The sequence below is a fragment of the Prionailurus viverrinus genome, chromosome D3, assembly GCF_022837055.1.
Source record: "Prionailurus viverrinus isolate Anna chromosome D3, UM_Priviv_1.0, whole genome shotgun sequence".
NCBI lineage: Eukaryota > Metazoa > Chordata > Mammalia > Carnivora > Felidae > Prionailurus > Prionailurus viverrinus.
Genome location: NC_062572.1, coordinates 33,946,503 through 33,971,113, shown reverse-complemented (window position 1 = coordinate 33,971,113; position 24,611 = coordinate 33,946,503). Strand labels below are relative to the sequence as shown.

Here is a 24,611-nt window from a genome sequence, read left to right as displayed (position 1 = left end):
CTTCCTCCCCATGTTCTAGGGCTATAAAGATACCTACCCTACACGTTTCAGTGTCCTTAAGTTTTTTAAAAATTATAATTGCTCAAGAGAATCCTAACTATTGCTCAAAATAAGTCTGTGCTCCCAGGAGGAGGTTCATAACCTGATGAACATCTTTACCCCAGCCCAGCAGGGTCTCATCTTGATTCCCAAGATGCTTTGCAAGAAAGGGGATGGGAGGGGGGACGAGGAGGACGTCCGGGGATCCCTGTGGGCACCTATGAAGAAAGCTCCATGTGACCTCTACATTCTCTGGCTGGGGAGGCCGTAACAAAGCACCACCAACTGGGGGCTTAACACATTATTTTCTCACCATTCTGGAGGCTAGAAGTTGAGATCAAGATGTCAACAGGGTTGGTTTCTCCTGAGGCTTCTCTCCTCGGCTTGTGGATGTTCACCTTCTCATTGTGTCTTCTCATTGTGTCGCCACATGGCCTTTCCTGTGTGTGTGTGTCCCAATCTCCCCTCTTCCTATGAGGACCTTACTGGGTTTGGGCTCACCCATATGACCACATTTTAACTTATCTTTTTTCTTTTGTACTGCTTATTTATTTTTGAAAAGGAGGGAGAGAGAGAGGGAGCGGGAGAGGGGCAGAAAGAGGGAGACACAGAATCCAAAGCAGGCTCCGGGCTCTGAGCTGCAGCACAGAGCCCGATGTGGGGCTTGAACTCACAGACCACGATATCATGACCTGAGCCGAAGTCGGACACTTAACCGACTGAGCCACCCAGGTGCCCCGTAATTACCTCTTTAAAAAGAGATCCTATCTCCAAATACAGTCACACTCAGAGGTGCCGGGGGTTAGAGCTTCACCACAGGAATTGGTGGGGGAGAACACCATTCAGCCCATGGCAGCCTCTCTCCACACTGCCCCACCTGACTTCCCAATGCACATGCGCGTATCCCTCCAAGATGTCCTTCTGAATCCTCATCAGTCATGTTTTTTCTCCTGTGGGAGAAAGCCCATGAAGCCTCCCACTACTAACCAGGGGACCCCCCCCCCAACCCCGCCCCAGGAAATGCTCAAGTTGTTATATGGAGGAGGGCTCAGTAGGACGGATGAGCCATCCACATGGAACCACTAGTGATATGTGGATATTTAAATTTAATTAAAATTAAAACTAAAACTCCAGTCTCTGTTGCATCAGTTAGTGATAGTGGCTCCCGTAAGAGCAGGGGAAATACAGAACATTTCCATTAGTGCAAAAAGTTCCATTGGACAGTGCTGGTGTGGGACTGACATTTATTTCCAGAAAATTCTACCCTGACTTGAGAGGCTGTCTTTTATTTATTTATTTTTTAAAAAATTTTTTATGTTTATTGATTTTTGAGAGACAGAGAGAGACAGAGCATGAGCGGGGGAGGGGTAGAGAAAGAGAGGGAGATACAGAATCCGAAGCAGGCACCAGGCCGTGAGCTGTCAGCACAGAGCCCGACGCGGGGCTCGAACTCAGTAACTGTGAGATCATGACCTGAGCTGAAGTCAGATGCCTAACCGACTGAGAGCCACCCAGGCACCCCTGAGAGGCTGTCTTTTAAATATATGTCCTCTCTCAACTGAACACTAAGCTTCTGTGGCCAGAGGTAAGTGTGACGTTGAGTTTCCAGCAGGGTATTCAGTATTTAAACAGTCACAATCCCAGCTCCTCTTGTCTTTGATCAAAGTATTGCCCAAATTCTTCTCCAAGAATTAATGGAGTAGCAGCAGTGTTCCCATGTACCCCTGGGCATGGTGGTCAGGGTCCCACAGCATCGATGGCTTTTTTTTTTTTTCCAGAGGATCAGCACAGCGACAGGGGACGGCAAACATTACTGCTACCCACACTTCACCTGTGCCGTGGACACCGAGAACATTCGCAGAGTGTTCAATGACTGCCGTGACATCATCCAGAGGATGCACCTCAAACAGTACGAACTCTTGTGAGGCAGCCCTGGGGCAGGTGGGCGCGCCTTCTGGCACCTTCTCTCCACCTGCCTCTCCTCCCTTGGCCACCCCACCAGGTGGAACATTTATTCCAGGATTGTCTGTCAGCCCCAAGCCATGGTAGAAAGTAGGGAGTTCCCGGTTTCATCCAGCTGCCGCCCTGTCCTGTTCTGACCTGTGTGACCACCAAGCCTCTGGCTACCTCTGTTCCCCTCAGGTTTGGTTTGTAGCTTTCGTTTTCACTGAACACAACCTTCCACAGCCTCCCCAACCCCACCAATTTGTGTCGCTGCAAACCAGCACTCTTACTTGGGTGGTGCTGCAGTGAAACCCCTCTGGGTGAGGGCCCCTTTCAGTCATCCATTCAGTGATTTCTTGATTCGGCAGGAACTTGATAAAGGGGGGAGAAATGACACTTTTTTCTGACTTATCAGGCATGATTGCAGTGGCAGGGGTATGAGGCGGTGAGCCACATGCGTGGGCAAGTGGCCACCTCTCCCGAGCTGCACTGGCCCAGGAGCGAGGCTAGACCCCAAGTCACAGGATGGAGAGAAACCCGTTTCAATCATATCTGAGTCGCTGCCAACCTCAGGCATTAAGTTAGAACTACTCTGAGCAGACAACCCACTACATTCACCACTGCAAAGTGTGTCCTGTCTACACATGATTCTCTAGAGTGTGATATGCTTGGACAAGAGTCTCCCTTCATATATTCTTGTTGTTGTTTTACTGCTGGTTTATTATAACTGTACAGACCACAAAATGTAATATTATTTTCTATAATTACTCAAAAATCCTTGTAGATCTTTGTGCCTCGATCAGGCTGTATCTGTAAAAGAAACGTGTTTTTATCATGCTGAACCGCTAAATGTCAACATTACCTGCTGCTTGCTCTAAAAAAGAGAATGGTGTGTGTAGAATTTAGGATATTCTTCAGGTTAGTGCTTTTAAAAATATCTTTGATTAAATATATATATGCATATATATATAAATTATCCACATTAATCATTCACCTCTTACAAATAATTTTGTACCAACATCACAAGCTTTTCAAGAACCAAGGATTTTTTTTTCTCCAGACAATATGTCTTTTGATTATTTTCCTATTTAAAGACTTTTTACAAGTTCCCTGAGTGGAAATAGGTCAACCAGTCCCTTTAGTCAAAGTTTTCGAACCACTTACTTGGGCCACAGCTTCCAGTGTAAACGAAGAGCAAGAAGATGACAGAGGTGTCTGTGTTCGTGTCCAGCCCAAGAGAGTCAAAGGATGGCATCTCCATTTGCCTGCTCTCAAGAAGAAATATTACACAACCTTTATTTGGAAGACAAAGTCAAAATATATGGCTGTTTCTCACACTCGAAAGGTTTGTAAATGCAGCGTCAGAAGTTATCGTACAGCGCAGTATCTAGAAAGCAAGAATCGCGATAGCAGTGATGCTTCATATTCTACCCACAGCCACAACTTTGAGGGTCGTTGCCTTAGGTGCGAGATAATCTGCAAAGATGTCCAAAGGTGGATTTCAACAATACAAACCCAGAGGTGACAGCCTCGCTGACATGACTTCATTTCCTTTTAGTCTTTAGTATTGTCAAGTTTACTCTATAAGTAGGCATTTTGTAATCCTTTATAAATGCATCCAGACTAAAAAAAAAAAAAAAAAAAATGCATCCAGACTGAAATACTACTTTTCCATGAATGAAAGGATAACTTTGTAGACAGTCAGTGTAAGAAGCACACCGTTTATGTCAGCATCCCTAAATTCCTGGACCTCTCTTCCCTGTTTCATAAAACCCTGATCTGAAATGAGACACATAAAGACACATAAAGTAGAAATTACTGTGTTTCCATTGCACTTTCCACATAAAATGTGAACCGAAGAGCCACACACACCCCCATATGCACAAAAAGCAAAAGCTGCATACTGTTATATACGTTATCACTCAGCAGTAACTCAACTTCCTCTTCAAACACAGAGTTGGACTCTTGGAAAAGAACACGTTTTACCTGGTTTCAAATTATCAAGACATATTTATTTTTAAGTACCAAAAGCCCCTTCCCAGCTCTTTGTCAGGTTTCTTTTGATCATGGACAGACATTAAATTCAGATTTAACAGCTTGGCCTGCTGGAGAGAAAATTACACTTAGCTAAAAATCTGATTCCATAATGAGCACAGAAGCACAAAAGTCTGTGACAACAATATATTCCTGCTTGTGGCGTCTGTACTTTTATTTTAAGTGCATAGCTTTATAATATATAGGAGTCTGAGGCCCACTTCGTAGGGGGACAGAAGCAAGCCCAGTGTTTGTGCGCACATAATCCCAGGTGCCGGCTCCATCTCGGGGAAGGACAGACAGCATAGTGCATGCAAGTGAGACTTTAATAGCTTTTACATATTGTACAGACACGATCTTTGGTTATACATATATTTGATAAAATGAGAAAACAGACTTGTTGTAGAGTACACGTTCCATTGTTATAGCATGAGAACAGTACAGTCAACTATTTATCCTTGCAGGAGTTCGCATCCGTGATTTACAGTTCCTGTGATGGGTGTAAAGACCGCCACCCCCTTTGTCCCCTTCTCACATGAGCACTACCCAGAGTTCAGTTTTCCTGCCTTTGTTATTTGTGACGAAATGCAAAAGCGTCTCCTGCGCTTTACGTTGTCTTAAGTTTTCTGAGCAAGTTCCAACCAAAGAGAAGAGGCGAGGCTAGGAGCTTAAAGTGAGCTAACATGAGGACCGCAAGGAACCCAACTGCTACACAGTATGTGGCCAGAACGGTGTTCTCGTAGGGGAGGTAGCACTTGGCAAGGGCGTACTCTGTGGGGGTCAACATGCCCTGGAAAGGAAATGAGAATAGTGATGCTGCAGTGAGAGCCCTGCCGCAGCACCAACACACCAGTCTTAGACAAAACAGGAGACGCAGCCTTCTTGGTCCCCTCAGGTGAGGCCAGGAAGTTGCTCTCCTCCCCTGAGACTGCGGGGCACAGCTTCCACGAGCCAGCCACCCACCCCAAGCACTGATCGGAGACACAACGTGGAGGCTCCCAATGTGCCGAGTGGAGCTGACCTCTCCGTTGAAACCAGTCCCCGGCACAATGGGTTCCTCTAAAGTGCAGTGGGCACACGTGCCAGAGATACAAGAGGCATGGAGATCTATGTAAGTGGCCATTGAGAAACGGGGAGTGACTACAAGGCCATTTCTCATGGCGCTCGATGCTAAAGTAAGCAACCTGTTACCCAGAAATGCATGTGCCGGGGGCACCTCAATGGGTTTTTCTGTAGACATGTTTGCTGTGCGGAACGACACTGGGGAATGGTTTCGTTTACTCTGAATCTGAAAACATGAGGGTTTCCCCACCTTTTCATGAAGTAAAAGTACCTGACATAAAAGCATTATGACCTGGGTAAAATAAACACCAGGTGGCCACTAATTGAAACATCTTGAGCTAACTTACAAGAGCCATAGCCTTTTTCGGCCAGAGCAAATGGGTACGTTTGGAACCTAAGACAAGATGATGGAGTATGGCTAATGAAGACATGATCCTGTTTCCTTAGAAAATTAAAAACGCAGAGGCTCAGACCTGAGAATAGTGCTGTCCCTGGAAACACTCTGTAAGATGCCCCCCACCCCGCCCCCTACAGGAGCAATGCCATGTTTATTTGTCCCCAGGGAGGTGTTTAGACAGGGGTCAGTGTATCAAACTAAGTGCGCGTGTGGAGCAGGGGAAGTTTGTATTTACAGATTTTGTATGTGTTTACGGATCGCAGCAATTAAATAGTTGATTACTGTGTTGATGTCAATACTTATATGAAAGCTTTCAGATGAAAATAAACGTCCACATTACCATGATGAAACTGGGGTTGTTTCTGTTCCTCCAACTGAAAGACGGCACGCTGATCTCCATGGTCCCCGCCCCGTGGAGCACCTCGCAGGCGCTGTGCGTGTGGCCGCTCAGGACCAGCCGCGGCCGGAGCCACCAGAGCAGCTACCGCACCCGGGGAACAGCGATAGCTGGTTAGTGCTCTGACAGAGCCCCATCGGGGCCCGTATTCAGTAACATAAATATAAAATCCCTACTTGGTAGAGTGCTTCATTTTTTTCTTAAAATCCTATCAAAAGTAAGTTCGAGCTTTTAGGGAAAATCTATCCTTCTCATCCTAGATTTTATATTTTTATAAATATTTTTGTAGATGTATTTTATAAATATATTTGTATCTTATCACATAGTATAGCATATCATACATTACACAAATATGTATTTATATGATATAAATATTTACATTGTTTTATTTATAAAATAACAAAAATATTTTCATATACTTATATATCATAATTATAATTTAAGTATTATACAATACATATTTGTGTAATATATAAATACATATTTGTATTATATAAATACATACAAGTCAGCACATCCTAAGCCCCCAAAGTTAACTCTAAGTTCCATTCACATTTCCAAATACCTTTAAATTGGTGGAAAAAACTTCGAATAAAGTTTTTTAAAGCTGAGGATGTTCATTAACTTGATACTAGGCAGAAGTACTGGGGGTGGGGTGCGGGAGGGACAAAAGGGTGATAGGAAAAGCTGATGTTGCCAAAGCCCTGCCCTCCGCTCTCAGGTGGCTAACTGTGACAGCCATCTGTCTGTCTGTTGGGGGGCATCGGGGTCCACAGCAAACCTTTTGTGAGGCCTCCCGGGAAAGTGCATCGTATCTCTCCCTAAAGGGGATGTCCCGCTCTTCCAGAGGTGCAGCGTCATCCCCGGAACAATTAGCATCGCTTCTCCGGTAAAGGGGGAAATGCTGCCAGGATTTAGAGACGGTCAGATGTGACCAGGAGGCCCTGGTTGGTCCACCAGATATGCAGAGCCACCTTCTCCCCGCTCACCTGCAGAAGGACCGGGGCTGACGCCGGCAGCGGCTGCTCATCTATGCACCTGCTGGAGTGATGTTCCTGCTGGGGAGGAATCAGTTAACCCGGCAACCCCAGCAGGAAGGGAAGAGGGAACTGAGAGGTGGACAAAACACAAAGTGCAGCAACCACACCGCAGAAGATGCCAGAACAGAAGCACCTGTGCATTCAGATGCTCTCCTACCTCTCGGGAGCAATTCAGTTTGTGAGAAATTTCGATAATTTCAGCTTCTGCTTCAGAGCAAAGGTTGCAGCCGTCCCCTTCCAGGGCAACACTGTTGACCATCACAAAACTGAGACAGAGGGAGGAGGCAGAGAGTCAGGGCCACTGGGCTTCCCGTGTACTGTCTTCTCACAATGCTGTTCCCATGAAGCAAAAGGAAGTACCCATAGTGTGAAGAAACATGACCCAGAACAGCTTTAAATCTCCACTCGACTAATCTATGTTTTTAGGTACGAGTCAAGTTAAGAAAACAAAACAGCAGTATACTGGGAGTGGAGTCTAAGACATCATAAGAAGATTTTTAACCTTGAACTTTCAGAAATCCCAGATTACAGAAGCTCTGAGGTCAGACTACCACTGAGCCTCGCATCTGACCACGTGAAAAGACAGGGATATAATAGCACACCCATGCCACTGACTTGTGGTAAGGACGGAATGAAATACTACCACCAAGCCTGCCGCTAGGAAGTACTCGGTAAATGTTAGATACTGTTATTATTACATAAAGCAAACCACAGGCAACATTTGCTAACATCTGCGCACTCAGAAAACAAGGCAGGGTGGGAGGGGGTTTGCAGGTCACAGCTAACTGGTATGGATAATCCCAAATTAGGATGATGATAAAGTCAGTTTTGGTTGCCCTTTACAACCACTTTACCTTAATTATATTTTTATAGACTCCCATTAAATATGCTTTCATCTCCTACACACGTATCAACTGGGCGTGAAGAAGGCACCTGTCAGTAAAGATTGCTTGAAATTTAAAGAATTTTAGTGAGAAGGAGCTAACTAAACGATCTGAAATATGGTCAGTGCACTTCAAGTTTCCTAAACTCTACTCCCTAGGGAAAAAGAACTACAACTATGTCAAGTCTTCATATGACTCAGGAAAGGACGCTACTAGAAACTTAGTCCTATGGGCAAAGGGAAGGAAAGAGCGAGCATTTGTAGAGAACCCCCGACCTGGTCTCTGGGAGTGTCACAGATCATCTCTTGAGACGGGCCCAGTGAGCTATCACGGCCAAAGTCACGAGTGCTGGAAACCCATGGGGGCCATGACCTAAAGAGGAAGAGCCTTCCTCTCCCACCTTTTCTCTCTCCACTACGTCTGCAACTAGAACACCATGTATGGTCTCGTCCACTGTGCTGCAAACATACACACGGACTCGACAGTGTCCAGACACAGCACGAAAATGGCCATGCAGAAGGAGAGCAGGTGCTCATTTGTGGTCAGACAAAAGGGCTGGGACACTTTGGTCCACAGATCAAGGCTGACGGGCATGGGGGTGGGGCACATAGCTACACAGCACAGTGGACACACCTGCACCCAATCCTGGGATAGCATGATGTCAATAGTATCCTTTATAAAGGGAAACAAGTACATTTTGAACAAATGAAATATACTCCTCTACAAAGTGGCCTGATGGAATCTCTATCACCCAGAGACACCGCACACAGGAAGATGATGCCCTCGGTGGCTAGGCAAAGTCAGAGACTGGCTGGTCCACCAGGCTGGTGACTCTGACAGTGACCGTCAGGCAGGATGAGGCCTGTGGTGCCTTCATCAGAAACCGTAAACCACGCCACACAGAGCCCAGTGTGGCAGGCGAAGACAGTTCCCTTAAAAAATTAAGTTTCCAAGGACTGAAGGGCTTCTTAAGAATTCACAAATAGGGGTGCCTGGGTGGCTCAGTTGGTTAAGTGTCAGACTTTGGCTTAGGTCATGATCTCACAGTTCATGAGTTCAAGCCCCACATCAGGCTCTATGCTGACAGCTCAGAGCCTGGGAGCCTGCTTCAGATACGGTGTCTCCCTCTCTCTCTCCGCCCCTCCCCTACTCATGCTCTGTATCTGTCTGTCTCTCAAAAATAAATGAGCGTTAAATTTTTTTTTTAATTCATAAATAATACTCACTTAATTCCTTTCCAAGAAAACAGCCTTTCAGGGTTGAAAACTTTCTCAAATCGTTTTATTTTGTATGTGCTCATCCTAAGTTCAATTGTAAAAAGAAACATTTTTCAGAGCAAGCCATCTTAGGACCTCTTCAGACTTAGCATAAACACAAGAAATAACTCAGGATTTGAGTGCCAGACTAGCTTTTTGAGGTGAGAGCTCCAGCTGGCCCAGGCTATCAGGTGCAAATCTCAGCTCCACCACTGACTGACTGTAAAGACTGGGGCAAGTGACTTAGTCCCCAGAGCCTCAGTTTCCTCACCAGCACAATGGTTAAAATAGCAGGACCATCAGAAAGATTAAATGAGTTACTATAAGGAAGTAAAGCGCTTAAAACAGGCTGGCACATCATAAGCACTATATAAATGCCATTTACAAAAGTGTAAATGGTCTTGTTTTCTGAGTCCCAAAGAAAACAATTGATCGTTAAATGTAAGTTTCAAGTCAGAATCCCCCAAGGGCACATACAAATCATTTATTCAACAGAGATTTGTTAAGGGTGTACAAGTGCCAAGACAAAAATCTTTGCCCTTGTGGAGTTTATGCTCCCGGGCTTACATCATTCAAGGGCAACAAATGTCCCCCACACAGCATAAGTAAGGCTTTCACCAGAATGGTAGGTTCAAAGTTATAGTTAAGGAGAGCCCTCAGGATGCAAGGCTTCACTGAACTACTTACTGATAGTGGAAGCCAATGTCATGGTTGCCAGCAACCACCTTCAGCAGCACATGACGTGGGTGTCTGAATATTTTCTGAAACCGCTCCACATCATCTGCCCAGGCCTGTGGGAAAAACAAGTCACTGCTGAGAGCTACAGAAACCTCTCTTCCCTGTGGCTAAAAAAATATGCTCCTTATTCTGATAAGTTAATTACCCTGTCCAAATCAGATGCTCATAGAGCTAATGTAGAACTTAGAATTTCCAATTCTATGTCATACTTCTTTTTCTAAGACTTAATATTTTATTTAATCTGATGCCAACTTTTAATTAAGTGATACTCCCCCAGGGGCACCTGGGTGGCTCAGTCGGTTAAGCGTCTGACTTCGGCTCAGGTCACAATCTCAAGGTTCGTGAGTTCAAGCCCCACGTCAGGCTCTGTGCTGACAGCTCAGAGCTTCAGATTCTGTGTCTCCGTCTCACTCTCTGCCTCTCCCCCACTCACATTCTATCTCTCTTTCTCTCTCTCTCAAAAATAAATAAACATTGAAAAAAATTTAAATGATATTCCCCCGTATTAAAACATTAGATGGCAATCCTCAAAATACTTGATTCATACATCCATTGTTTTAAGATCCCCTGAAAAGAACCCCCGAAGCCCAACCATGGACTCCAGGCTGATAATCACTCCAGATCTGGACACATTGTAAGAAGAGGCTCTTAGGAAATGCCAAGCAAATTCGTGTGTCTCAACCAAGACAAGGATGAGTACATCCCTCATCTTAGCATTTCCGCATGGTTACAACTGTGGGAATGAGAACGGATGGGATGTGGGGGAAAGACAAAATCCAACAAATATTTCAAGATTCTGCTGACATTTACTTTAACTATTAAAGCTTGAGAATTAGGTTTGTATCATTCTGACTTTTATTAAGCCTAAAAACATCACTTGGACAAACACTAGGAAGACAATACTTAGTTGAATAGTAATTAACTTTATCCTAAAAGTTTTAAATAAGGTCCACGCTAGAGAAATATGCTGGATAGAGAGTCCTTCAATACATTTACAAAGACTTCACTTTAACATATAACATTTAAAGGTAGAATAACATAGGGGCGCCTGGGTGGCTCAGTCAGTTGAGCATCTGACTTGATTTGGGCTCAGGTCATGATCCCAGGGTCATGGGATTGAGCCCCACATTGGGCTCTGAGCTAACAGCACAGAGCCTGCTTGGGATTCTCTTTCTTCGCCTCTCTCTCTGCCCCTTCCCCTTCCCCACTCACTCTCTCAAAGTAAACATTTTTTAAAGAACACTAAAAAATAAAAATAAAGTTAGAATAACATAAAGTTAGAAAAACATAAAAACATAAAATGCTGCCCTTAATTTTCAAAATTAAGCAAAAGCAACATGTATATCCAACCTCATTTTATAACTAGTTATTTGTCGCATATAGTATTTCCATTATCTTATATCTAATTACAGACTAGATTATAACGAACAAGGCAACCTTATAAATAGTGGGTTTCTATCAGAGCTGGACCAAGACCTTCTTTGTATGCCTTTTGGGTTATCCTGGGAAATGCCAATGGATTTTTTAAAAATATCCCACCCCCCAAAAGCCCTTCTAAAAACCATTTGTGACAAAACATTTTCAACTAAGCAGCAAAACAGCTTTTTTCTTTTTTTCCGTTAATTCCAGGAATATAATAAGCCAAATATTTTGACAGCTAGGGTGAGAACAGCCTTTCTCTTTGGTGATGGAAAGGCTTAGGCCACCTCACTACCCAGATGGAGACCCCTACAGGCACAGTAGCCTCACACCAGGCCCCCAAGGCCCCTTCTGCACCTCTCCCTCAGAAGAAAGAAAAAGGAGAGTAGCAAGTAACTTTTATAGCACAGTTCTCATAATTTCGTGGTTCAATAAAAGAGCATTAAGTCTAATTATATTTCCATATGCATTCTGTAATTCTGCTGAAAAGCAACTTTGCACCCACCTTGCCTCTTTTTCCCTTTCTGAGAGGATCATGGGAACACACATTCCAACAAAGTAAGGTCTGACTAAACTACCTATTTCCTACATAAACAAATACCATTGATATTTGAAACAAGAAGAGTTTGAACTGTGTGGGTCGATCTATATGTGGATATAGACAGGACCATACTCTCTCTATATAATATATATATATTATATCTATATACTATATATATAGATATAAAGACAGGACCATACTATAAATGTATTTTCTCTTCCTTAAGATTTTCTTCATAACATTTTCTTCTCTTAGCTTACTTTATTGAGAGAATACAGTATAGAATACATATAACATAAAAAAATATGTGCTAATTATGTTAACAGTAAGGCTTCCAGTCAATAGTGGGCTATTAGTAGTTAAGTTTGAGAAGAAGCAAAACTTACCCACAGATATTTGACTACACAAGGTCAGCACCCCTAACCTGGCATTGTTCAAGGGTCAACTAAGATTAGCTTAACTCAAGGTACAGATCCTAATGACCTTCAAGATAGACGATACATTTTTAATATTGGTAGTAAGCAAAACTTCCAACTCTCACTGATACCACTTCATGGATTTTCTGGGCTGCCTGTGCTGCACCCTGAAAGCAGGATGGGATGAGGGTGCCCGGATCATAGGGTCCTACCTGGGGGGAGCTCCACTTCCCTTCATCAAAGATGTCCCCTAGGATGAAGACGACTTCTGGCTGCAACAACCACAGAGCTGTCTGGAAGGCTCTCTCCATTTGCCACTCCCTTGAGGCCAACAGGAAAAAGCACAGCATCAGTCTGTTTCTTAGGAGAGCCCAGATCTGTCTTATGGGCCATTTAAAAAGTGAGCTGAGGGTCGCCTGCGTGGCTCAGTTGGTTAAACGTCTGACTCCTGATTTGGGCTCAGGTCATGACTTCACAGTTCGTGGGTTCAAGCCTTGCATTGGGCTCTGCGCTGACAGCGTGGTGCCTCCTTGGGATTCTCTCTCCTCTCTCTGCCCCTCCTGCATTTGCGCACACTAGCGCACGCATGCTATCTCTCTCAAATAAATATTTAAGAATAAAAATTAAAAAAAGGAGGGGCGCCTGGGTGGCGCAGTTGGTTAAGCGGCCGACTTCAGCCAGGTCACGATCTCGCAGTCTGGGAGTTCGAGCCCCGCGTCAGGCTCTGGGCTGATGGCTCAGAGCCTGGAGCCTGTTTCCGATTCTGTGTCTCCCTCTCTCTCTGCCCTTCCCCCGTTCATGCTCTGTCTCTCTCTGTCCCAAAAATAAATAAACATTGAAAAAAAAAAAAATTTAAAAAAAAATTAAAAAAAGGAAACTGAACAGTCCCATTCTCTTTCATGGCCCCACCCCTGCTTCCCATCCATGCTTGGAAGGGTCAGAGTCCATATCTGATTAAATGTGGGGAACAACAGCCCCTAGGAGTTGAACTGCCCCGCCCACACATCTTAAAGGCTGACTTCCCCCTATGTGACACCCACAGATCAGGCCCCACACACACTGTACCCCAGAAGCCATCCCTCATGACAGCCCAAGAGGTCAGGGAGGGCTTAACGCAGCTTCCAAAGATGCCTCACATAGACTGATTTTGCACCACACCAAGGAGATGATAGCATCTGGCTTAAGTTTCACTTTCTTCTTGAAGGGACCTCAACTTCCTACGTGCCTTCAGAATTGGGAGGAGATAATGAGAGAATCAGACTAGCTAATACCAAAACTGTAAATCCTAGAGACTTCAGACATCCAAGAAATCATGCCATTGGTAAGACAAGTAAATGAAAAGAGCTGGGGATCTAGAACCTGACAGGCACTCCAGCTGCACCCATTAACCACTTGTGTGGCCTTGAGGATGCTGCCTACTCTCTCTGATTTCTATTCTTCATTAGTAAACAGCAATAATAAAACCTATGTCTCTCGTAAGACAGTTATGGGATTAAATGAGATAGCATCTGTTTTTTGTGGGTTTGGTGTTTTTTTTAGTGTTTTATTATTTATTTTAGAGAAAGAGAGAGTGCAAGCAGGGGAGAGGCAGAGAGAGAGGGAGACACAGAATCCGAAGCAGGCTCCAGACTCTGAGTTGTCAGCATAGGACCCGACACAGGACTCAAAGTCACGAACTGTGAGATCATGACCTGAGCTGAAGTCGGATGCTTAACTGACTGAGCCACCCAGGCGCCCCTACATGAGATAGCATCTGTAAAGTGCCCAGCACAGCACCAACACACAATAGGTATTCAAACATGTTAGTGCTTCCTTGACCCACCCTCCCCTCTCCCTGACCAACTATGACCTGTGTCCTATTCCTAAGGATTCCAACTCTTCCTGCTTTTTAAGGCATCCTCCTGGCTGTTTTTCCTCTACCCAAGGGGACTCTGACATCCTGGGGCACATAAATAGGGGAAGGTAATTTGGGGTCAGAGAAGACTGGCCAGTCCCCATGTAAACTGCTGCGTGGTGCACCCCTTCACTCAAGATACCTCCCAAAATTCATTTCTCAGTTTTTCTTGATTGAATGTTAGTCACCCTGGAGAAGAAAGCACCTAGAAACAGCAGCAGCAGGAGGGCAGGGAAGAAAGCTCAACTGGTAAAACCCAAATGAAGCCCAAGGAAATCTCACCCTGGCCCTTCTCTATCTCATGCCTCCTTTGGTTTAAAACTCTGAGTAAAGAAGGAAGGCCCCATCCATCTTTCCTTCTTTTGTCTCACCTTTGTCACTCACCTCTAAGGACATTACACATCTCACCCCCTCCCCACCCCCAACGTAAGGTTCATCCATATCCGAAGTGCTCACGGATATTCCTCCTAGTAAAGGTTAAAGACCTGCACAAATGCAGTCATGATGAGGAAAAGGGGGCAGGGTAGTGCGTCACCAAGGACAAGAAGAGAGCTCTGATGCCCTGGGGTAGAAAGCCCCATCAGTCACCTTTCGGTGGGCATTCTTCACAATGGCCAAAAGTGGAAGTATCCATCAACAGGTGAATGGAGAAACAAAATGTGGTCTACACATACAACGGATATTATGCAACCCTAAAAGGGAAGGAAATCCTGACACATGCACAACATGGATGAACCCTGAAGACATCATACTAAGTGAAATAAGCCAGACACAAAAGGAAAAATACTGTATGACTCCATTTATATGAGGAACCTAGGGTGGACACATCCTTAGAGAGAGAAGGTAGAATGGTGGCTGCAGGGGCTGGGGTGGAGGGGGAAGGAGGGGTCAGTATTTCATGAGGACAAAGTTTCAGCCTGGGAAGATGAAAAAGTTCCAGAGACGGCTGGCAGTGATCGTTGCACAACAATATGAATGTACTTGATGTCACTGAAATGTACACTTAAAATTGTTTACGATGGTAACTTTTATGTTATGTGTACTGTATCACAGTTAAATTTTTTAAAAAGCCTTCTGATGGGAAAGCAGATGGATTATGCTAGGCAGGTCTAAGTGGGAGAGACAGGACCTGATCCTCTTCCCAGGGTGAAAGCCACATATCTGCTCAAGTAGGCTGAAAACTGCACACCATTGGGGCGCCTGGGTGGCTCAGTCAGTTAAGTGTCTGACTTCAGCTCAGGTCATGATCTCACAATTCATGAGTTTGAGCCCTGCATTAGGCTCTGTGCTGATAGCTTGGAGCTGGGAGTCTGCTTCAGATTCTGTCTCTCCCTCACTCTCTGTCCCTCCACTGCTCATGCTCTCTTTCTCAAGAATAAACATTAAAAAAATAAATAATAATTTAAAAAAATAATAAATAAAAAAATAAAATCATAAACTACACACCATTGCCTGCAAGAGAGGACCACCAACCCAGCTCTGTTTCTCCCCCTGCCCAGGAGAAAAGGGAAACTTACCTTGACCGGCCATACCCATGTGCTGGACCTTACTGTGGGCATTTTCCTCATATAGCCCATAAGGTCTCTGTTACTAACAAGGAGGCAGAGACAGGCTTGGAGGAGCCCTAGTAACCTGTCCAAAGTCACAAGACTCAAACCCAGACCTGCTTTCCAAATTCTGGGTCCTTATAAATAACAGATGCTCAGCAAATGGTATGTTTAAGGAAAAGTCCAATGTCCGATGTGTCTTTCTTTGAGAAGAAAATAACTAATGAGTACCTTGACCTATGGAGAGAGACTCTCTACCAGAAAGATTCAGAATCAGAAAGATTTCTGACTGTAGCTCCTACCTTCGTAATTTGTCTAGCCAATGGCCTCGAATTTCCCCAAGCAAGTGAGTATCAGCCAAAAACATGGCTTTCAGAGTCTCTTGTCCACTGTTGTGGGCTGGAGTTTTCACCTCAGGCCAATCGCATCGAAAGATCACTAAGTAATAGATTAAAAATTCGCAGAATAGAAGCACAGCAAAGACAACGGCTATGAGTTTCAACAGCAATAAACTCCTCCTCCTTAACAGACAAAGATGCTGCCTTCCAAACCCCAGCCTGATCAGGGCCATCTCTCCTGCCCAGGAATTGCCAACAATCAGGAGTGAAATCCATCAAGAATTCACCAGGGGGGACTGTGGAATCCTGCATAAGGTGCGGCAGGTGTCCAGGGCTTAGCCATGTACCTACAGGGAAAAGAGAAATGACTGGATTATGTTCCGTAATAATGCCACACACACTATCTCATTCTTTTAAGAATAATGAGTTCCAGAATCCTAACTATATTGCCAAATACATGAAGTGTCCAATACTTGTACAAGAATACTATGTCAGATTATGCTAGAAGAATGATCTTCCCGCTAAAATATGTTTTACTACCACTTGGAAATCATTAAATAACAATCTGTCCAGACAATGTTAAGGTAGGACACATAATAGGGAAAGTCAACAAATATTAAGTAAGAGTAACTTGAATCCCAAAAGGATTCACTGCCCTTCCTGGACCTTACAAATCAGCAGGCCAGAAGCCCCCTGCATTGTGTTGCCTCTGGTATGAATTCATCACTTTTCCACACTGCTTTTCCACAAAAGAAGTGAATATTCACAGACAATGTGCTTCAGGGATCTGAGCAATCCATTCCACTCTGGGCTCGGAGGCCGGAGCCTCACAGAACACACATCTGTCAATGATGCATTCGGATTATATGTTTCACAAACATGGGTTTTCACCTGCAAATCGGCCTTAAATTTCTGGATGGCCTTCTGTCAGAAGACATTTATGTGCCATGGTTCCTCTATGGGAAACTTTAAAATGTTTATGGATTTTTTGGAATCATAAATGGACTTTGCATCCTATTTAAAAAAAAAAAAGCATTTACTTTTGACACATATGAAGAGAAAGGCTGGTACACGGACGACCTGAAATGGGCTTTAAAAAGTGGCATGTTGGTGGGGAGGGTGGGGTCGGGGAGCGGCGCACCTTGGTAGCTCAGTCAGTTAAGCGGCTAACTCTTGATTTCAGCGCAGGTCTTTGTGTCACAGTTGTGAGTTGAACCTTGCAATGGGAGGGGAGTGAAGCCCACTTAAAAAAAAGAAAAAGTGGAATGCTACTAAAGTTCTTCATCTTATGCTCAAGATAAGGATCTTAGGGGCGCCTAGGTGGCTCAGTCAGGTAAGCATCCAACTTTGGTTCAGGTTATGATCGCACGGTTCATGGGTTCAAGCCCCGTGTCAGGCTCTGTGCTGACAGCTCGGAGCCTGGAGCCTGCTTCGGATCCTGTGCCTCCCTCTCTCTTTGCCCCTCCCTTGCTTGTGCGTGCGCCCACGTGCATTCTCTCTCTCTCTCTTCCTCAAAAATAAATAAATAAACATTTAAAAAAAGAAAAAAAAAAAGGATGAGGATCTTAAAGGGTAGGGACCTGGTGGCTGCAGAGAACTCAGATATGGGAAAAACTCCAGAAGTCTCAGAGTGGGTGGGGGCTATGAGAGACATTGACCACAAGATGCTCACTGAGCCAATATATACAGAAAAGCCCTTTCTGGGGAAATGATGTTCTAAGATGAATGCAGGAACCTTCATATGATTGACAGACAAGGGGTCACAAACAGTCTCATTCCTGGAGGGTCTACAACAATGTCTGCAAAATTCCGTTTCCAGAGCTGTTCATGTTTGCATGTAAGCCCGAGTCCCTATAAAAGGCCCTCGCTTACTGCACAGCGGCATTCTATATACCCATTGAGATACAGGACTTTTTAAAAATCTTACCTACAGGGTAAGATTAAAGAAAAATAAGTGGGGGTAAACATAAAAATTACCTAAAGAAAAATAAGTGGGGGTAAACATGTATTTTGAGCCATTACCAAAGGTTCAAAACATAACCCCAGAATTGAAAGTGCCTTCAGAAACTGAAAGATGATGGAACACTTCACGCTTCTCCAAATGGAGCTGTGACAATGGTCTGCTGGACTACGAAGTCCTCACATCTATGGCTTTTCAGAAAAGAAGAAATGAGAGGATAGGAGGGGAATGAATGGCTCTGTGCCCAAGCCTTCACTTTCTTCCACCTGCTCTCGAGTGGCATTCTTACTGGGAAGTATTTGATTAAAGAGGGAACAGGACTTGAATGCCAGATTTTAAATGCATCCTTTCAGACAGAGAGGTCAAAAGCAGCTGTGCATGTAACCTGGGCTCAAATGCTCTTCCTGGAACTCTACTCAGAACATCCATAGTATCTTTGTCAAGCGGGTCCGACCACCATGACCATGTGCCATACATTGTCCTTGTACTTAGAACCTCCTCGCCCCCTCTGTTTTCTCTAAGGTTGAACCCCTGTGCCACATAACTAAAATCACCGTACTTTATCTTCTAACTGGGGACTCCTCTGAGAGTGAAAGGTGGCACTAACAATAATAAAAAACACGGCAGTTCTGGGCAACTCGGGGGTGCAGCCACCCCATAAGGCTCCAGCCCATAAGGCTGGTGCTTAATCTGATGCAGGTGAGGAGAAAGCAAGGACTCCTGCTGTCATCCACTTATCAGCAGTCAAACTCCAGAAGGAGGTGCAATTGCTGCCAGTAACAACTAAGGGAATGGATTTTGTTTGGGTGATGCTCATAAGAGAGGGACAAAGACTCTAAGGAACAATGAATGTATTTCTTAATACCATCCAATTTCCTTTGTTTTGATTCAGTCAAATATGTCTGAAGCAACCATTTGGTCTTAATGTCTCATTTTCTTTCAAAAGGTGGAAGGATCTCCTGAAATCCTAAAAACAGCAGCTGAAACTTCCTAAAACTTTAATGTCTCCTCACGCCGCAGAGGACAAGCTGAGAGGAAGGAATGCCAGCCTTCTGGAGTTAGCCTCAGAATTCTCTTAACATGCAAAGCTTTGCTCTTTATAGGCTCCAAGTTCCCGAGGTAAAAACCAGAATGACAACTTTCTAATTGCTTCTCTACACCCACCTCCTTTCATCAGAGAAGCTGGTTTCGGTGGTGATAGCTAAGATCCAGGAACACAGCAAGGGAAGATGGGTGGCCTGGAGCACGGCAGGCCCACCCTGCCCTCCAAGTGCAGCAGAGAGTGGGGGCCAGGAGCCGAGGGGACACAAAGCTGCAGTCTGTCAGCTTCCCTGGACCAAGGGAGCAGAACAGGACACACAGAGACAAGCCACGGGTTTGCACTTACAGGTGGCGCTGGCTCTCCCCCACCCGGTTCCCAGGTTCCCATTGGATCCTGCTGAGGCTCAGCCTGGCCCCTGCCTCCAGGCTGACTGCAGCAAAGGCAGGGAACAATTCCTCAGCTTAAGGAAGGCCACGTGTCAACAAAAGGTTGGGGGAGCCCCTGCCCTTCCCTCAAGCGTCTGTGTTCTTTTTTCCTCAAAGAAATAAAAGATATTCCACACAGAGCCATTCAGCCAGAGGACTCAGAATGAAGGAAGGGAGGGAGGGAAGGAGGAAGGGAGGAAAGGAAGGAGAGAGGGAGGGAAGGCGAGAGGGAGGGTAGGAGGGAAAAAAAAGGAAAGGCAAAGAGGGAGAGCAAGCTAGCTGGTACTGTTCCATACTTTCTTGAGAAAACCCTAACACCGTGTCAATCAGCTCTCCAGTATAGTGTGATCATTTTTAAGAAATAGAACTCCTCACCAGAGTGAAAACCATTATTTGACAACCTCTGACACCAAATCCTTAAAGCAAAAATTCCTTTTGCTCAAATCTTGGGAAACTACTTCTCCTTCTCTATCCAAACCCATCGTGTTACTCATCAAAGTAGTATCTCCAATGTGGTCTTCAATGTTATGGTCAAAGCATATCCCCTTTTACCTCCTGAAATGAAGACAGTAATTTTTAGGGCTGATGGGGTGGGGAAAGGATCCAATCTCTCCCTAGAACTGACACAGCAAGGCCCCCATGCCAGGTGCACATTACGTAATGAGATGCCACTCCTACCTTATGGCTGCTTCCAGATGGGTATACAGTGACCTCCTCCTTGGGTTCAAGCCAACTTGCACTTAAGCCAACCTCAGGGACAGAGCTGCATCCTCGTTTTCTGATGCAGCTGACCTGTGAAAAAAAGCATGCTGACCACCAGCCATTGGGAGCAAAGGACACTCCACCCCTGGAGCAGACATGGGACAACTGAGCCTACCTTTCTTGGTAGGAAACAGGAAAACCGAAGAGCTCTATAGGGAATTAGCAGCCACTTATTCCTCTTCCAGTATTTTCTCCTACGTTATGAATACCCACCAGCAGAGAGAGTAGCTACGATGAATTGGACAAAACCCCACCTACTGCTCAGCTCTGCTATCTGTGACCTTGGGCAAGCCACTTACCCTTTCTGAGCCTCATCATGGGGGTCACAGCACTTGCCTCCACTGATGTCATGGAGATTGACAGAAATAATGTTCACAAAAATTTTTTTAAATGAAGCAGGTATATCAGGATTAGACTAGACAGTAAACCTTACAATCTGATGAATTTCAACAGGCTCAAGGCAAGGGAACTCAATTCAAATGGCCATAATCAGATTAGGGAGAATGAAGCCCAGTAGAGAATAAAGGCCAGAAATTAGAATCTAGAAGCTGTGGCCATCTTCGGCTGTCTTCCCCACTCATTTACTGAGTTGGACTTCCTAATGCTTGACATCCAAAATCCCCATACCCTTCCCTTACTAGAAGTAAACTTGAAATTTTATCTCAACCATAATATGTAGGCCAGTGATTTAAAATCTCCACAGCCACACAGCCTGAATAACTAAATGCTACTATATCTTCCACATCCAGGCTTTTACAGGCTAACGGACAGAAACTGTGTTCTTTCTAAGACAAAATGGAAGGAGGGTCTGGTCCTTTATCAGAACACTGTGGAGTGCTCCACCCAGGCCCAGATATGGCCAGCTCTTCCTGCCTCCTCAGTGAATACATGGGGGGAAAAGATGTTTATCCATCTTATATCACTAGGTGTAAAACTAAGCTATGAGGGGTTTCAATAAAGATGATATTCTCTGCGTGTTAAGTGCTTGTGGTTAAGTGATGAAGAATTCTGTCCATATGAGACGCTTTCCTTTGCATGTAGCAGATTTGGGTTCAAAACGCAAAATTACTGAAATGTTCATGTTTTCACCCCCCAAGGTCAATTTGTCAGTTTTATTAAACTCGGTGAATGATATTTCAGCGGGAAAACTATACAGGTCTCCCAACAATGTTCAGTCTGGCTGGGATCAAAAGGCAGATGCACTCCCCTCAGGACTTGTCTCTAAGAGAGCTACACTTGATATTAAAGGTCCCAGAGGGCCCTGGTAAAAACTAAAGCGCTGAATGTGGAGATTTTGATTTCTACCGCCGACACACTCCGTATTCCTGACATCACACACGATGGCATCGGTAACATCTCCCAACCCAGAATTTTTCAAAAAGCCAAAAGAAACCCATCTCTGGTTCATGAAATCAGTTTGGCGGTTTGTGACCAGAGTTTTAAAAAATTAGATAGAAGAAAACAGAATAGAAAAAATTAGCCTGCACTGTACAGAGTCAAGGCAAGGCACCATAAAGTTTATTTCACCAAACTTTTGCTTCCACTTTTCAGTACACGGATCTGTGTGTCCTGATCATGATATAAAACACATTTCTCATTGCACTAGTCACCGTCTTCATATCCCGTCTCTGCCGGTGCCCAGGATAGTGCCTGCAAGCAGTAAGTGCTCAATACGCATCCACGGAGTTAACGACCCCCATTTAAGCTTACTGTCTCAAACATTCTAGAATTACAAACATATATTATCACTCTTCTGGTCTTTAAATGCTTCACAGTCTCCAGTCATAGGAACAAGAGGAACAGCTGAAGAAGATGTACCCGTTCCCTCTGGTCAAAGGGCCAAGCAGGAATTTAAAGATGGGCAAAACAGGTGGCCAGAACACATTTTCTCACCAGTCCCTGTGTGGAACTCTTCCAAAGAAAAGTTTGGGTGGCCCTCTGATGGAAGGGAAGTAATCTTCCCTGAGCCTTTTTGGAGAAAAGAGCTTTCTTTCTAAAAGGGAAGTACATGACTTTCATGTACTTGCTTGGTAGCTCCTGGGTTCTCTCCTAAGCCCCGGGGATGGCATGATCCAGCAGCTGGGGAAGTCTATATCCCAGCTGTATTATTTCCTAGTATGTGATCTCATGCAAGTTGCTCAAAAACAAGCAAACAACAGCAAAAAAAAAAAAAAAAACCAGAAAAGGATGAGGGGGAGAAACAAGATCGTTATTATAAAAAAAAAAAAAAAAAAAAAAAAAAGCATTGATGAGAATGTGGAGAAATTGCAATGCATGTGTACTGTTGGTAGGAATGTAAAATGGTGCAGCCACTATAAAAAACAGTGTGGTGGTTCCTCAAAAAATTAAAAATGGAACTGCTACATGATCCAACAATTTCACTTCCAGGTAAACATTCAAAAGAACTGAAAGCAGAGACTCACATATTTGTACACCCATGTACACAGCAGCATTATTCACCACAGTCAAAAGGTGGAAACAACCCAAATGTCTGTCAATTGATCAATGGACAAACAAAATGTGGCACGTGTGTATATATAATGGAATATTCCTCAGTCCTTTAAAAGGAAAGAAATCCTGACACATGCTACAATATGAATGAATCTTGAGCACATGATACTAAGGGAAATGAGCCAGTCACAAAGAGACAAATACTATGTGATTCCATTTATAAGAGGTAACTAGAGTCATCAAATTCATACAAACAGAAAGTAGAATGGGGGTGACCAAGGGGCTGGGAAAAGGGAAAACGGGGAGTTGTTGTTTCATGGGTGTAGATCCCATTTTGCAAAATGGAAAAGCACTAAAGATTGGACAACAATGTCAACCCTACTGAACTATACACTTAAAAATGGAGTACAGAGAGATTCAGAAGCATCAGAAGACAAGCCTCAGACTGGAAGAAAATATTTGCAAAACACACTTCTAATAAAGGACTATTATCAAACATATACAAAGAACTCCTAAAACTCAATAAGAAAACAAACAGCCCAGGGGTGCCTGGGTGGCTCAGTCAGTTAGGCGGCCGACTTCGGCTCGGGTCATGATCTCGCGGTCTGTGAGTTCGAGCCCCGCGTCGGGCTCTGTGCTGACAGCTCAGAGCCTGGAGCCTGTTTCAGATTCTGTGTCTCCCTCTCTCTGACCCTCCCCGTTCATGCTCTGTCTCTCTCTGTCTCAAAAATAAATAAACGTTTAAAAAAAAGAAAAGAAAAGAAAAGAAAAGAAAAGAGCCCAGTTAGAAAGTGGGCAAAAGTAAGACAATAGATCTTACGCATTCTCATCACACACCACAAACAAAAATAACCATGCGATTGGATGGATGTTTTAGTTGATGGTTGTGTAGACTGTGATAACCACTTCACTATAGGGACGTATCTCAAATCATCACATCATACATTTTAAATATGTACAATTTTACTTGTCAATTATATTTCAATATAGCTGGGGGGAAAATGAAAAATTAATAATTGAAAATAAATTTAAAATGGGCCGAAGACCTTCAAGGACAGCTCACCAAAGAAGCATAATGGCAAATAAGTATATGAAAAGCTCCACATCATAGGTCATCAAAGAAATGCAAATTAAAACAAGAACAAGATACACACCTATTAGACACACACACAAATTAGAGTCACCAAAATCCAGAACACTGACCACACCAAATGCTGGCGAGGATGTGGAGTAACAGACCATCTCCTTCATTATTAGTGGGAATACACAAGGGCACAGCTACTTTGGAAGACTGTTCGGCAGTTTCTTACAAAACTAAATATACTCTCACCCTGTGATCCAGCAATCGTGCTGCTTGTTATCTTACCCAAATGAGTTGAAAACTTACATCCACACAAAAACCTGCACACAAACATTTACAGCAGCTGTTTTCCTAATGCCAAAACTCTGAAGCAACCAAGATGCCCTTCAATAGGTGAATGGATAAATAAACTGTGGTACATTCACACAATGGAATATTATTCAGTGCGAAAAAGAAATGAACCAGCATGCCATGAAAAGGCATGAAGGAAACTTCAATGCATATTACTAACCAAAAGAAGTCAATCTGAAAAGGCTACATACTATATGATTCTTTCTATATGACATTCTGGAAAAGACAAAACTATGGATACCATAAAAGATCAGTGATTGCCAGGGAGCTTAGGGGAAGGAAGGGAGGGATGAATAGGCGGGGAACAGGGGATATTTAGGGCAGTAAAAATACTCTTGGATATTTTTATACATGGATATTTAATACGTGGATATAATATCACTATACATTGTTAAAACCCTTAGATGTACATCACCAGGAGCAGACTTAATGTGAACTATGGACTTTGGGTGGTTTTGATATGTCAGTGTAGACTCATCAATTGTAACAGATGTATGACTCTGGTGGAGAATGATGATAATGGGGGAGGTTGTGCTATGTGGGGGCAGGGGTATATGGGAACTCTCTACTTTCTGCTCCATTTTGCTGTGAAC

General features: G+C 44.1%; 2 protein-coding genes across 14 annotated transcripts in view; one reads left to right on the top strand and one right to left on the bottom strand.

Moving 5' to 3' along the window:
- The window catches only part of GNAL (G protein subunit alpha L), a 153,043-nt gene extending 151,079 nt beyond the window's left edge, over window positions 1–1,964 (top strand). For all 6 annotated transcript variants that reach the window (XM_047827270.1, XM_047827274.1, XM_047827272.1 and 3 more), the window contains one exon: window positions 1,818–1,964. In XM_047827270.1, the coding sequence (XP_047683226.1) occupies window positions 1,818–1,964 (147 nt within the window). The remainder of the gene's footprint in view (window positions 1–1,817) is intronic.
- Window positions 1,817–24,611, bottom strand: part of MPPE1 (metallophosphoesterase 1) — a 58,328-nt gene continuing 35,533 nt past the window's right edge. For 5 of the 8 annotated variants that reach the window (XM_047827281.1, XM_047827280.1, XM_047827279.1 and 2 more), the window contains 10 exons: window positions 20,052–20,165; window positions 15,911–16,293; window positions 12,380–12,488; window positions 9,741–9,844; window positions 9,024–9,098; window positions 7,071–7,179; window positions 6,863–6,931; window positions 6,655–6,777; window positions 5,817–5,957; window positions 1,817–4,807 (listed from right to left, as the gene is read on the bottom strand). In XM_047827281.1, the coding sequence (XP_047683237.1) occupies window positions 4,625–4,807; window positions 5,817–5,957; window positions 6,655–6,777; window positions 6,863–6,931; window positions 7,071–7,179; window positions 9,024–9,098; window positions 9,741–9,844; window positions 12,380–12,488; window positions 15,911–16,179 (1,182 nt within the window). In that variant the 5' untranslated portion in view covers window positions 16,180–16,293; window positions 20,052–20,165 and the 3' untranslated portion in view covers window positions 1,817–4,624. Of the gene's footprint in view, window positions 4,808–5,816; window positions 5,958–6,654; window positions 6,778–6,862; window positions 6,932–7,070; window positions 7,180–9,023; window positions 9,099–9,740; window positions 9,845–12,379; window positions 12,489–15,910; window positions 16,294–17,087; window positions 17,190–20,051; window positions 20,166–24,611 lie in introns of all 8 variants that reach the window. The other 3 variants (XM_047827282.1, XM_047827283.1, XM_047827284.1) reach the window with 3 other exon arrangements.